The following is a 15,347-nucleotide window of genomic DNA, read 5'->3' on the forward strand; positions in this document are numbered from 1 at the left end:
GTCATCATCTACTATGCTTACAAGTTTTGAGTTTATTGTAGTTCTAAAAATTTAAGATCAATCCAAAACTTTAACTAAACATATATTATATTTATAATTACTGTTTATTATAATTTAGTTTCGATCATCGATTTACTTTAACAACAATTTATTTCATACTCACGAATCATGTATGAGACATATTCGAATTTTTTTATGATACAATTTATATAGCTACCATATATCGTATGAATATTAGCACTAGTAAAAACCTCAAATTCGAGTTTGGCATTGCTTGTTTATTACCATATTAGCTAATTAACCCGGGTTCAACGCGGATTTTTAATAAAAGTTTTATAAATAATGTTTATTAAAAAGTAACTAAAGTTTTTTTAAAAGAATATTTTATAGAAGTTTAGTATGAATAATAATGAATCAAGCAATAATGATTAAACACTGTAAACTAAATACTAAATTTACGATAATTTTATGTGACTTATTGATATATATTAGTTGTATATGGTTATATTTTTTTCCGTTAAACTTAAGAAACAATATAATATATTCAATACTCTATTTAATGAGATATATTTTTCTTAAATTAGTTATAAATATATAATGTTTAAGGTTAAATAAATTTATAGAAAGTAAAATAAAAAATAACAAATATAATGTCATAATTATCTAAAAGCACTTGTAAGAAGGGACATAAGATTACCACATAGGAAAAAAAAATCTAGAAACAATTCTCTTTTATTAATACAAGAGATAAAAGTAACTATTCAATTGCTAACTCTTTGAAGTAGTAATATATCAATTGCTTATATTTTTCTTTAAAAAATGGAAGTTGTGTTGATGCGCGTCAAATTGAGTTCTTGAATCTGAGAGTCGGTTGTAAATTTGGTTATTTATTTAAATAAAATAATTTCCTTATATAACGATTTTAATCGGGGAAGTGAATTGGGAATTACCTTAAATCTCTCCTACTGTAATTAATACATTATTTTCCTACTTTCTTTCAAAATTTGTTTAGTATGAAGTCAAACTTTCAATGAAATTCAAGTTTTTTTCTTTCATAATTATCTTCAAAAATCATATGTCTCGGAAAATAGTTTGTATAAGTGTATAACAAATACTGAAATTATAAAAGACGAAATGAAAATTTCAACCCCTGTACTATCTGAAGTTAACTTATTCGAATCGTAAACTTTGACATCAGTCACACATTTTTAAACGTGTAAGCGTCTAAACATTAGACATTTATTTGTCGGTTTTCAGCTATTCAAGAATTAGAAAAAAAAAAAAAAACCACAAAAAGGTTAAAAAGGTTATAGCATAACCAAAAGATTTTGTTTAGAGGTATTCGTAATGTTTCCCGATAAATTTTTGATCTAGTGATCTAAAGAGGAGGTGAGAGGTTTTGCCTCACTAGAAATTCCATATTCAAATTCGAGATAACTAACAACTGTTGTTAAAAAAGATTTAAAATGCTAAAAGCTATTTGTAATTGTATTTTCTTGTATTTGTAATACTCTCTTAGCCAACTCATTAGCTAGTGCTTTGCTAGTTGCCGTTGATTTTAATATACTTTGCTGTTTTAAAAAAGAAAATGCTTAAAGCTAACACTCTATCGCAAAAATGTCTAACAAAAAGGTTTTGGTTTAGAGGTATTTGTGATTCGTGACTCGTGGTGAACTATTATCACAATTGATTGTAAGGTTATAAATATGAGCAGTTGTATCAATATATAACAAAAAAAACACAAGATAAATGTTAATTAGATGTCGGTAGTGTTCAATTTTGAATTAGTGAAAGTTTAAATATAGTAAATCGTTTATTTACAAATGGTTTATGTGTTTGCCTATCAGAAGATTTAAAATGATGGAGAGATCTGGACCATTTTTCTTTGAACCCAAATGACTCATCCGAAAAGACAATATATTACAATGCTAGGTTGTTTTAAAACATCATCGTGTAAAACAAAAATAAATTTGAATCGATAACCATTCTCTACTAAAGTCTTTCATAACGGATTTTCTACTAAATTTGATTTTGGGATGATCTGTAAGGTGCTGAGTCCCTGCATCATTGGTCAATACTCACTTATCATATTTAAGAGGCCTGATCATAGATGTTAGACTCTTACGAGTCAAGAGTCGACTCTTATGAGTCGAGTCGATTTAGACCGAAAACAAGGCGATTTGTTGTGTGACTTTTTTTTCTCCCGACTCTTATGAGTCGCGGTATGAATTTGAAACGAGTCACTATGAGTCGCAAACTTATGGTTGTTTTAGTTTGATAATATGGTTATATATTATATATCATATTTATAGTTCCATTATTTTGTATGTTATATATGTATTTTTTATTCTTTTAGTACGAATTTAGAGATAAATTGTAAATTTATGACCTAAAAGTATCGAATATGTGATATTTTGGTAATATATTAAAATAATCAACTTATATTTTGTTTATAAATACGTCACGTATATATAATTATACAATATTATGTAGTATATACAAATGTCCAGACTTTTACGAGTCGAGTCATGTTTCGAGTCCCGAGTAAAAAATCAGGTTTTCGAGTCGAGTCTAAAGTTACGAGTTGACAACTATGAACCTGATTAATAGAAAAAATAAAATAAATCTCAATAGGACAATTGTAGATTTGTAGTAAAAACATCACCTTAAATGAATAAAAAAGAGTAAGCAAAGTCACTATTTTATTATGGGAAGTGATAATTGTACCACCACAATTAATATATTTACTACATATAAGCAATCCTGACTTGTACTATATGCAAAACAACTTATACCTTGTGATAAATTTAGTGATTGTGGTGATACAATTATCAATTCTTCTTTATTATAGGTTTTTCAACATTCAATGCATCATGGATTTTGAAAAAGTCAACAAAATTCTTCTCAAAAACTGAAAAATGTAACAAGAATCTTTTTGTAAATTGAAAATTTCATTTGCAAAAAGAATCTTGTTACTTTTTTTAATTTTTGAGGTGCATTTAATGTATTCTAATATGTGCCCTTAAAACATATTTTAAAAAACGTCTTTATTGTTATTTCCTCAATCGATCCAAGGACATTTATTTTTGTGGAGATATGTACCACAACTTTTTTTAATCTACCACACCGTACAACTAGCATAACATACAGTATAAGTATATAATGCGTATCAATTCTCTATTATTTGTACTAGAACCAATCTAATTAATTTAGTACACTCTGGTCTTGCTCGCAAGGGATTCCAGGGGATCACTCGGACAAGGAGAAAACGAAAGGCAAAACTAAATTTTTCTACATTAGAGATTTATTGCACATTCTTAATGTAGCTTGATTTTTATTGCATATGTTAATGTTAATTAGAAATCGTTTGATTATTGGAAGATAATCGGTGATGCAACAGTATTATCTACCTAAGTGCTGTTGGAGTTTTTTTTCTAAATAGCATTCCGATTAGTCAATGACGTGTCGTCTTCTGAAATTTATCAAAAATGAGTGTGAGAACAATATCTATTTTTCTTTAATTATTTTATTAAAACAATAATGATTGTTCAGGACAAGAGTGTAGTATCAATCTTTGGTAAATTTGGGACCAACAGAAACATGTCATGTAGTCATCAAATAATTTACCATAAAATATCAAAAAGTGTCAGATTGTGAAAGCGTTAGAAAATTTATGTGTCAAACGGCTAAATCTTGTCGAAACACAAAAAATGAAAGATAAAAGGTAAGGGGACCAATGTGGCACAATCGGCTCCACTAGGGCGACGATATTGCCACAAAGTGCTGCAAAAAAGGGTGTAACATGTAAGAGAACCAATGTGTCAAATTAAATCGATAGAAATTGATGAAAAAAAATGCTTACACCCTAAATTAATAGAACGGATGCCTGGATCATAGGAATTACTTGATTGATAATGATATATATATATATATACTAGGTATTTTACCCGCACGATGTGTGGGTTTTTAAAATGACGGTTCAACAAAGTTTTGACCAATATTGTTTATTTGAATTTGAATATTAATAAAAAGAATGTTTAAAAGTAAATTGAAAACCATGTAAAATAAGGAATGTTATCAAAGTTAATAATGCACCGATATACTAAAAGAGAAACAAGATTTAAGAGTTCTTGTAGCTTGGTAACAATATCAACACAGTAATTAGTTAATGACTTAGCTCTAGATATATCGTGGCATAATCTGGACAAAGCGACTCTAGCAAATACATAAAGTACTCGGCAACAAACCAAAACAAAAAAAATCCTTCCTGTAAATGTTGAATAAAAAAGATAATGAAATTCTGCTAGGTAAATGATAATCAAATGTGAAAGATATGTATATGTAAGAATATTTAATTTATATGACTAAATTGATAAGATATCAAAAAAACTGTTGTTGATGGGGTAATCTCAATCTGTGCAACTATCTAACCTTAACTTCATAAAATTGTTATCATCTTCATATAAATAATTATACATAATCAATTCTTATATATAGATTAGTTAGTCGTATTCAAGAGAGTGAGTCGTCTAATATCACAAAAATTAAATACATCAATAGATAGATTTGTTTTATAAAATCCACATAACAATAAGTGAATTGATTCATTACTTTGATAATAGTAAAAAAAAAAAATTAAAAAAATAAACACCAATAACTTTGTGGAGCAAAATCACAATGGCAGCATCTATATTTACATATATCACCTCCCTCGTAAATATACTTTTTAAAATATATCGGATGAAAAATAAATAAATTGTAATTGTATATTTGATATAAGCTTTACCTATTTAATCAAATCTATTTATCTATTTAAATTAAATAAATATATACATAAAAGTATAAAGATGTCACATAGGATAAATCCAACGTGACAATGTTTTAAGATGGGTTTAAGATTGAGGAGAGCTTTAGAAGGCTAGGTTTTTGTATATATATATATATATATATATATACTAAATAAAAGATAATTGTCTTTTAAAAGTATTTTTAGAAAAATTGTGATGTGTTAAGTCTACATTTTTTTTAAAAAGGTCTTTATTTTAATTATGATGTCATAAATAATTTACAATATTTTTAACAAAAATAGCTCACTAAATACTTATTTAAAGTTCTTAATCTTTTATTACAAATAAAGAAATTTTTTTTATATTATTATGTTATTAAATTTTTTTATAATTATTATGTTTTTCAATTCATCATCTCCATATCGATTTATAATTAATAACAAAAATTACATGCATATTTTATAGTTTTATAATTTTAATTAAAATTAAACATCCGGGTTGAATCCGGGTAAATTCGCTAGTTATATATATAAAACTAGGTCTTTTACTCGCACGATGTGTGGTTATTTAAAAATGTTGTTTTAGCTATATGAATATTTATAATAACTTTTAACAACTATATATTATTTAGGCATGTACATATAAATCTATATTATCATTAAATGAAAATTTTTACATTTATTGAAATAGATAAATTCAAAATATAACTCTTATTATTTATGAAAATCTTTGCATTTATATAAAAACATACGTTATCAAATATACATATTAACTATCACATATTATACTTCACGCAATACTAATGAACATAAAATGAAGTTAAAATGTAAATATAATGTAAAATCATAACGATCTTTTATTTTTTGCAAAGTGATATGTGACTTATTAGAATTTCATCACACTCTTTCAAAGAAAATAGTTACATAAAACTTACTTCATCAAATAATAAAATTCGTAAAAGTTGAAAAACTTTAATTAGATATAGTCAGAAACCAAATTCAAATTATAATTAGATTACAAAGAACAAACCTACGATTCAAATTACGTTGAATTCACCTAATAATTGATAATAGTTTTTATAAAACGTAAAATCACCACCACGAAAAGGATAAAAAACTATATTACAATATGATATATAATATTGGTTATATTGGATAGTAAAATTAAGAAATAAATAATTTGAAAACCAAATATTTTCCATTTTAAAATAGATTTTAAATTCATACGGTTTCTATTATGATATAGAATGTGATTTTTACTATTATTTTTGTAAGATTTTGTTTATATATAGATTTTATTTTTATTTAATTTAATAGTTTTAGATAATATAACTTTGTAGATTTATATATTGTAAAAAAATATAGAGATGCCACATAGGATAAAGACCTATGTAGCAATTTTTAAAAATAGCTTTAAATTGTAAAAGACTTAAAAATGTTATGATAACTATTGTTTTAATATTTATATAGACAGTAGTCTGAGATAGCGTTGAGGACTCGCGAGTTTTGACATTTGTAGCCAATACAAATTGATTAGTGATTATATGATATAAAAAAAAAACACAAAATGTGCTTAACAGTGAACTTAAACCAATATAAGGCAACGTGAGATCCCAATGCCCCCCGTTCATAAATTTTCATAATTTGAGTGACAGGTTATCAAAAAAAGAAGGTAATATTATATTTCCCTTTTAATTTAAAGAAGAAGGATACTCTATTTTTAAATATATAGAACAAAGGACTTTGTTTCATTCAAAGATATAGAAAAAACTGTAACATACAATTCACCTTTCTATTGACCCAAAATAAATGCAATTTAGCTTTTCAAAAACCTTTAACTTCAATACCTTTTTCTTTAAGTTTACTTACAAGTCGTTAGCAACATTTAACCTTAACTTATCAAAGCTTTTTATTAAATTACATCTTTCATTTACTTTATTCTTCTAAATAAAAGGTAAAATAGTCCATTTTTAAAGGGAAAACATGCAAACAAGATAGAACTTTGACCAAAAGAAAATGACTTGACTAAAGCATTACCAGGACTAACATTGTTCATCACAAATTCCAAAGGACTTAATTTGCCATTTTAACTAAACTTGTTTATAGATAGTCAAACATTTAACTACATTTTTTGTATTTATATAATTTACACCTATATCTTTATGGACCTCTATATCTAATCTAAAAGTATCATCAATATCAACAAATATAACATATCAATATCAATTAATATCAATCAAATATATGTATCAAATATATAGAGAGTAAGAGTTAGAGAGAGAAAGAAAGTGTGTGCGTGTGAAGTGTAGGTATGTGAGAGAGAGGGACACTGAGAAACCGGAATAAGAGGTAAAAATAAGTCGAACGTGATGGTCAATTTCCCTCAAAACACACACACACACACACACCTCCCATTTACACACACATACAGAGCAGTTAAAGATTCTTCAATTCATCAAGAAAACTTAAAAAAGATCTTTGCTTTCTCCACTTTTCTTAATCTTTTCTCAAACCCCACTTCATTCAGCTCATAATCCCAGCTGGGTTTTCATTCTTTTTCTCGATTATCTCATCATTCCCAGTTCAAGATTTCCTAGAGGTACAGAAAGTTTTGATTTTTTTTCGTAAAATTTTTTAGGGTTTTTTTGGTGTGTAAGAATGGAAGAATTGGATTATAAGATGATTGGATCACCAGCATTAAGTGATCAAGGCAAGATGGTGATCAAACTCAAGTTTCCGAAACTCGAAAGAGATATCGAAAACGAGTCGAAAAATGAGGATCAAGATGGAGAAGCAGGATTGATGATGATGAAGAAGATGCCTAATGTTAGGGTTTGTCAAGAATGTAAAAAAGAGTTCAGCTCAGGAAAAGCATTGGGTGGTCATATGAGGGTACATGCTATTCATCAATCTTCTAATTCTACTACTACTACTAATTTTAATAATAAGCAAAACCCTAATAGTAGTAATTCTTCATCATCAAAAAAGGTGAAAAAAGATTTCAAGGTGGCAGTTAATAATAAGAAGAAACCATTAGCAGCTGCAGTAAAAAAGCCTTATTATTTGGATTCAGTAAATAATGAAGGTAAACCCATGTGTTCTCAATGTGGTAAAACTTTTCCATCTATGAAATCTTTATTTGGTCATATGAGATGTCATCCTGAACGTGTTTGGCGTGGCATTTTACCACCTCCTAATATTAATGGACTAATCAAACCAGCTGCTAATAATAATAATAATGTGGTGGTTTCTGGTTCATCATCTTCTAATTCTTTATTGAGTATCAATAATGATAATGATGATGATGAGAAAAAACTGGTTGATTTGACTCAGTTTTTGAGAGGTTGGGGGGTGACTGAAAAGCGCGGTAGGCCGTCTTTAAAACAATTTAATTCGGATGATGATGAGAGTGATGAAGATGAGGATGGTGTTTTGCTTGAAGCAGTTGAGGACTTGATGAGTTTAGCTAAAGGGAATAATGATAATTCTGTTACTACTAAATTTGAGGGGTCAGATAGTAGTACTTTTGTAAATAGGAAAGGTGTGAACTTGGAGCTTGAAAATGATGATGATGGTGATCAGTTTGATGGATATAAGATGATGAATAGTACTTACAATAATGTTGCATATAAGAGTAATGGTGTATATAATAAGATGAAGAAAAGGAAGAAGATGAAGCTGATGATGGAATTGGAATTAGAAGAACCACAGATTGTTGGTGATAATGAGTGTAAGTACAAATGCACCACATGTAATAAATGTTTCAATAGTCATCAAGCATTAGGTGGTCATAGGTCAAGTCATAACAAGTCAAACAAGATTATTCATGATCATCATCAAGATTATTATGAAAGCAATATTGTAGTAATGGATGATGATGATGATCAGAAAGCAGAATTAGCAGCAATAGCAGCAGCTCATCAGTTTGCTGCAGGTGATCATCATCATTATTCATCAGTGATCAGTAGTAGTGTAGTAGTACATCAATGCAAGATTTGTGATAAAGTGTTTCCAACTGGACAAGCATTGGGTGGTCATAAAAGGTGTCACTGGACTGGCTTAACTGAACCAGTTCAAGCTCCATCAAGTCAGATTACATCAGCAGGAGAAGGTGGTGGTGGTAGTCAGTCAGCAAGTGGCTGCAGGAAAGTTCTTGACTTTGATCTCAATGAGATTCCTATTCACATTCCTCTGGAAGAAGATGGCATCACAATTGGACTTGGAAATGAGTATGCATCTTCATCATACAACTCAAACATGGGTTAGTCTGTTGGTTACAATAACAACGACGATACCCAATCCCTGCATAGTTTTTTTCTTTTTTGTTTCTAGTGATTTTATGAAACTTTTTTTTTTTTTCTGTCTTTGTGTTCTGCTTGAGAAAACTGGTTACCTTTTGGAAATGCTATCAGATGTTCAATACATGGCTGGTATTTTGTGTTGAATTTTGTTGGTGATGACATGCAAAAGTCTTTAGTATGTTAGGTGATGGGAAAGTTCCAAAATGCCCTTTCTTATATTGATTTCTAGCTTTGTAGTGAACTAGTGATGATGGTGATATGATGTAAGCAAGTTGCATATATCTGTCTTTGTACTAGGAATATCTTTGGAGCTCAGCTGGGATTTTATCAAATCAATCAATTAACTAGCTCTGCATGGACTTGTCTGATTACTCTGTGATTTTAAATATCAACCTTTCTGCAAAGATTTTGTGGTGTTCAATGTGGCATCTCTATCTATTTTCTTGGGCCTTAAGTCACTTTTAGTTTTTATAACATGGACTAAAATCTTTGTTTATCTCAATATTCTAAGTCAGGGTAAAAATAAGACTTTTTTATTCTACCTCTTGAATACAGGTTTGGATTGTTGTGGAAAAAGAATATTTGCTCATATGATAATATACATATAATTGGTGAATAAGAAATATAGTTGGAGGTTGTGAGGTAACCAACCAAAAAGGTACAGGTGGGGTATTGGAAGAAGTCCATGGACTTTGAAAAGTCAGAGTAAGAAACCCAATCTTGTGGGGTAGTCCTAATTACTAAACTACCCTGATGATATTCCTTGCAAGAATAATTCAAATGCTTTCTTTGAGACCATCAATGGTTGAGTGATCTTGCTTTTTTTTCTGTTAATCAATGGATTGTTTAGTGAGTAATTGTTGATCATCTTTTATGCCAAAAGTAAATTTTGATGTTTGATAATCCTCATTTATGTTTTAATTCTGTTACTGTATTATATAATACATAGATGGTGTGTAAATAAAGGATTGTTTTGGTCATATACGGTAAATCATAAATGGGAAGGAAATGTACTTCGTAGAAGCAAAAGCTAACTTGATAAACTTTTCAAGTAAATGCATGTATACAAATTGGACTGTAACTTTCCAAGAATCTTAAATTACCTTTTTCTTGATAATAAAATTCCCCATAAAACAAACTAGATATATAAAAAACATCATACCAATTATGAATTAGAAGTTATTAGTAGATTCCAATTCCACACACCACTTATGAAATTCAGAACTTGTAAAAAGGTGCATATATGGACTTATGCATACCTAATGATACTTCTCAAAAATATTTCATTGGCAAAAGTACTGTTAAGATCATCATCAAACTATCAGCCTCGTTTTGTGTAACTAAATATTAATTAAGCAACTTATGGCTACATCGTCTGCATTGTGGGGTAAAAAGATCGTCCTTCAAATAGCACATTGTGCTCTACGATCATGGTAATTGACACATCCTTTTATATCTTCTCTGCAGAGTATCACGATATACGTGTCAAGACAAATTCGAGGTAACCAACTAAGTGGGCATGTAGTTTATAAGTACTGATTATGTAACGCGAAATCATTTACGAGAACGATGATTACAGTAACCACAAGATCTCAATGACTAACGCCCTGGCCAAAAGAATACTAATAATATCAAAGTGAAAGAACATAAATCAAAGTTTGATCTTTCATGTTGTAGGAAGTGCTACTACTGGTTAAGCTTTGTTCCTGTTGTATGTGTGCAGTCTCATTTCTTGACTTTGTGAGCAAGTCAAAAACAAGAAATCAGCAGCCATAATGAAACATGTGATATTTTGATGGACCATAGCCACCTTCCAGATTCAGACATTTCAAGAAAGGCAAATTTATTTAACAATCAAAGTTCAACATTAGCCCAAGAAACTGATAGAAGATAAAATTGTTGGACTTTATACTACAACAGTACAACTTGACTATTATAATCACAAAGTAAGTTAAATAAACAGACAAAAACTGATTCAATAAAATGAACCCCTAATCCCAAAAAAAAAAAAAAACACAGAGTAGTAGTTGAATTTACAACGGAATACTTGACTAACTTAAGTGGGTACAACCTCTACACTTTTCGGCGAAAATTTCAGGTAAAAAAGAGTTACAAGTAATAGCATCAACTGGATAATGGCACCTAACGTAAGTCTACACACCCTATTGTGCAGTTTCTTTACATCTTCTGTGGTCTCCAACTTCTCGCCTTGCTTCTTGGTGGTTTGCATTTCTTGTGATGATATGTAATTTCGTTGCAAGTTATGTTTAATTTCACACAACGGTTCTTCAGTCAATCTTTTAGTTGTTGTAGTTATTACTACATATTCCACCTCAGCTTGAATTATTTTCTTCAGAAGATCCTGAAGCTCGGCGTCTCCAGATATCAAGGCAGATTCCAGTTCCAATATCTTGGCATCCTTTAGCTCAAGCATATCCTCAATCGAGTCATCGAAGATAGATGGATCATCTTTGCCAATATCCTTCCATTTTTGCACTTCTGCAAAGCATAAACAGATCTGATAAGAAACAGCTGATCATTTGTAATCAGAATCACTTTAAAAAATAAAGGCAAGCTCTAACTATCCTAATTGATACTAAAAGACTACCGTCTTAATGAGATATACTAGCTTAAAAAAAAAAGGAAGAAAGACACGCAAGAAGAAGACAGAGTAATGTGTTTGGCAAAGTCTGACCAGAAGATCAGAATCAGTTTCACTATACAAAATGGCAAAAACTGATCAACTACAAACTAAAACGCTATATCTAAACTTACAGTATGCAAATCATCTCGGAAAAGAAAACAGGATACAAACCTTTCATCAGGCCAAGCTCAATGATTAAGTTACTATCATAGGTTATAAACATACTTAAAGATATCCAAAGTTACTCGAAATGACTAAAGATTTAATAACAAGGATAAACTAAGAAACTTTAGCAAAACAATGTTAGAATATAACAAAACACAGAGGTCAAGAAGCTACCTTTCTCGAATTCCTTGTGGGCAAAATCAAGTCCTTTGAATGATTCCATAAGATCATCCTCATGTTTCCCCGTGCTTTCTTCCTTAACCTTCCAAAATTTCTCAGCGGCAACATCTTTTGGTAAAACATGATCAAAATCAGCATCACTCAAACGATTATCATCACTGTACTCCTCATCGTAATTCACAACTCCGCTACCACTCTGTCTACCTTGGCTTGTTACGAAAGTGTTACAACCCTGCACAAACACAAAGTTTGAGCTTCTAGAGTCAGATCCCGTTTCAGAATTCGCATTTTCCTTCTTAACCACAAACCCACGAGCCTTCTTCCCAGGTTCAAGTCGACCATTCCTAATCTGATCATCATGTTTCATCCTTGGAGCACTAGTTGAAGTCGAAGACCTACTACTTTGGTCCTCACTATCCACCGAACCCGCCCTGGTAGCATAACCAGACTGATCACCCAATCCATAGTCACCATTAACATTCACCACACCATTAAAGTTTCTCGTTTCTTTTTTAACAAGTTTCCTAGTTATCCGCCGCCATTTTTTCAATCCGTTCCGCTTAGTAATCAAGTTATTAACATCTTCAAATGATTCTCCATTACTTTTTAACTTAATAATTTCCTTTTCTCCAAATTCTTGTGGTGAAGTCAACTCATTACTTTCATCCATTGAAAGCCCACTTCCTAAACCCATCCCTATATTTAACTACTTACACATATACATACATACAAAATATACATACATACAACACAAAAGTACTCCTAGATTCCAATTACAAGAAGCCCATCACCAAGTTTCAAACTTTAATGATGAAAAATGAATTTTGCATATCCAATTACATACAAATTCTGTAAGTATCAAAAATTGGGGGAAATTTAATAGAAAGTGTAAATTTAAATTTGAAAAAAAAAACCATAACCAAGTTTGAAACTTTATTGAGGGAAAAGGAATCTTACATATCCAACAGAGTAATTATACACTTTAATTGAATTATTAGATACAAAATTATTTAAAGTATAAAAAAAGAGTAGAAATTTAATAATTATACATAAGTAAAAAAGAAAAGTGTAAAACTGAAATGGGAAGAATTATACATACCTCTGATGATTTCATAATGAAATAGTGAGAGAGAGTTTAATATATGTGAAATGATAGTGATTGATTGAATTTTAATAAGTTGGGTGTAGCCATTGAGATGATAAAATTGTTGAAAGAAGATTATGGATAGTAGTCATAAGTACCAAGAAAGAATAATATTGGGGAACGTGGGAGAGTGGGTACAGCGAGGAATGTATAGCAATAACCGTCATAGATGGCTGTAAGTCACGTGACATGGGGCCTCTTCGTACATGTAGTCGGTATACTACTATACTTGTCTACTGGTCTCTTCACCGTCTGTTTGTGTTTATTTTTGTGATCGAACTTATTTCTAACACGAGTAGATGACTAGTCTAATTTTGACATGAAAATTAAGAGTCTATGATTCAAACATAATTTTTGAATGTTAACCATTAGATTTTTATTTAATGGTCTACATTTTTCAAATTTAACTCAAGTCAGAGAAATAATTTGGATGAATCTTCTTCCTTAATTTTGATATTCGTACAAGTCTTTTTTTTTTTAGATTTACTATAATTATGTAATATTGTTTTTTACAATAAGTTGTAAAAATTGTATGTTGTGATATATACATAAAAAATTACGTTACACGATAGCTCGACGAGCTTTCAGTGTGTAGGCTCGAGCTCAACTTGTTGTACCTACAATATGGCTTGAGCTCGGCTCGAAAAGCTTGAAAAAGGCTCGAGCTTGGCTTGTGTTTATAAACATGGCTCGAACTTGGCTTGTGTTTGTAAACTTGGCTCGAACTTGGCTTGAAATTCGACTCAAAAAGCTCGAAAATAAATATACAATACAATTTATGCTATTGAAAGCTCGAAAAGCTCAAAAATATAAATACAAAATATATTAAAAGATCGACACGTATTCGAACAGAGCTATGTAAAGCTCGAGCTCGACTCGATAATTATTTCGCACCTGAATTTAGGGCCGGCTTGAGCTCAAGTTGCTCGAATAAAGTTCGACTCGATGACAGCCCTAGGCATAGGTAATGCATCAAGCGAGTGGGAGAAAAAGACGTTGGAAAGACCCGTTGATATCTAGAAAGTCTTATCTCTATTTAGTTAGAAAAGTTGTTTTCAAGTTCTATTTAAATGATAAAAGAGGACTTTTGCCTTTACATTAGGTGAGAATCGAACATTTCACTTTGTCTCAAGAATAAGGTATTAACCACTTCCTATTTATTTTCCTGATGAGTATATTTGACATGTAATAAGATTATACATAGTAATAATAATTTTAATTGTTATTTAAATATCGATGAAGTGAATATGAGACTGTTATACATCTAATTTGGGTGAAAACCCCCAAATACTATTTTTTAATATATAAAAAACATGAAGACTTAATCTTACATTCAAAATATTAGAAAATTGAACCTCATATTCATTTTTCCCTTAAATATTTTATTGGCATAAAATGAAAAACTAGATTTTAGGCCCGTGTCGAATACACGGGGCTTACGACATTATTAGTACTGAAAAATTAATCTATATCTTAAAATTTGAGCTTTATATTGATATATTTTTCAAAAATATGTTGTTGAAGTTGTTTACCTTTACATGTTTAACGATATTTAAATATTATAAAACCCTAATACGTTCATTAAAATTAATAACTTTGACATATTTAGTAATATTTGAATATTCAAAAAATCATGTTAGTATCCATAAATTTAAAAATGTACAAAATAAATTTACATCTTATTGAAGAGATATTTATCATTTTCGAATATATTAATATTTGTATTCGACAGTTCTAGTACATAATAATTTGTTTATGTATTTATCTTTTTCTAATATATAAATAGATATAAAATAGTATTTATATTTTTTTAATATATAGATAGATATAGGTATGCCACGTCGCATTCCAGATTATCCAGATGCTTACGCTGGAGTCCATAAGTTATTAGACCAAGCATTTTAAGGGGTGTTTGGTACAATGGAATGGAAAGGGTAGAAATGGAATGAGAAAGACTTTTCATGTTTGTTTGCAATGGAGAAAGAGAAAGAGAATCGAGAAGTAGAAATCGATTTCATTCCCTCAATTCTCTATAAAATGCAGAGAATGGACGGGAATGGAATTTTTTTTTTTTCGTTTTTTGTTTTAGTGATATTATATGTATTAAATTTAATTATTATTTAAAAT

General features: G+C 29.7%; 3 protein-coding genes across 4 annotated transcripts; 2 read left to right on the forward strand and 1 right to left on the reverse strand.

The window, feature by feature from the left end:
* The first annotated feature begins 7,444 nt into the window (after positions 1-7,444).
* LOC122601627 (zinc finger protein ZAT3-like) lies at positions 7,445-8,424 on the forward strand. The gene is made up of 3 exons (XM_043774374.1): positions 7,445-8,026; positions 8,096-8,360; positions 8,420-8,424. Exons 1-3 carry the CDS (start codon positions 7,445-7,447, stop codon positions 8,422-8,424), a joined length of 852 nt encoding a protein of 283 aa, XP_043630309.1.
* Positions 8,425-8,470: 46 nt separating this feature from the next.
* Positions 8,471-9,086, forward strand: LOC122601628 (zinc finger protein ZAT6-like). The gene is made up of 2 exons (XM_043774375.1): positions 8,471-8,709; positions 8,752-9,086. The coding sequence occupies exons 1-2, from the start codon at positions 8,471-8,473 to the stop codon at positions 9,050-9,052; spliced, it is 540 nt and encodes a 179-aa protein (XP_043630310.1). The 3' UTR covers positions 9,053-9,086.
* Positions 9,087-10,992: 1,906 nt separating this feature from the next.
* LOC122600096 (WPP domain-interacting protein 2-like) lies at positions 10,993-13,328 on the reverse strand. Of its 2 annotated transcripts, XM_043772753.1 has the most exons (3): positions 13,176-13,328; positions 12,071-12,308; positions 10,993-11,586 (listed from the first exon to the last, which is right to left on the reverse strand). In XM_043772753.1, the coding sequence occupies exons 1-3, from the start codon at positions 13,188-13,190 to the stop codon at positions 11,144-11,146; spliced, it is 696 nt and encodes a 231-aa protein (XP_043628688.1). In that variant the 5' UTR covers positions 13,191-13,328; the 3' UTR covers positions 10,993-11,143. The 2 variants fall into 2 exon arrangements, with proteins under 2 accessions (XP_043628688.1, XP_043628687.1); XM_043772752.1 differs by lacking the exon at positions 13,176-13,328 and having other exon boundaries at positions 12,071-12,992.
* Positions 13,329-15,347: the final 2,019 nt, after the last annotated feature.

Source organism: Erigeron canadensis, chromosome 5 (genome assembly GCF_010389155.1).
Source record: "Erigeron canadensis isolate Cc75 chromosome 5, C_canadensis_v1, whole genome shotgun sequence".
NCBI classification, from domain to species: domain Eukaryota; kingdom Viridiplantae; phylum Streptophyta; class Magnoliopsida; order Asterales; family Asteraceae; genus Erigeron; species Erigeron canadensis.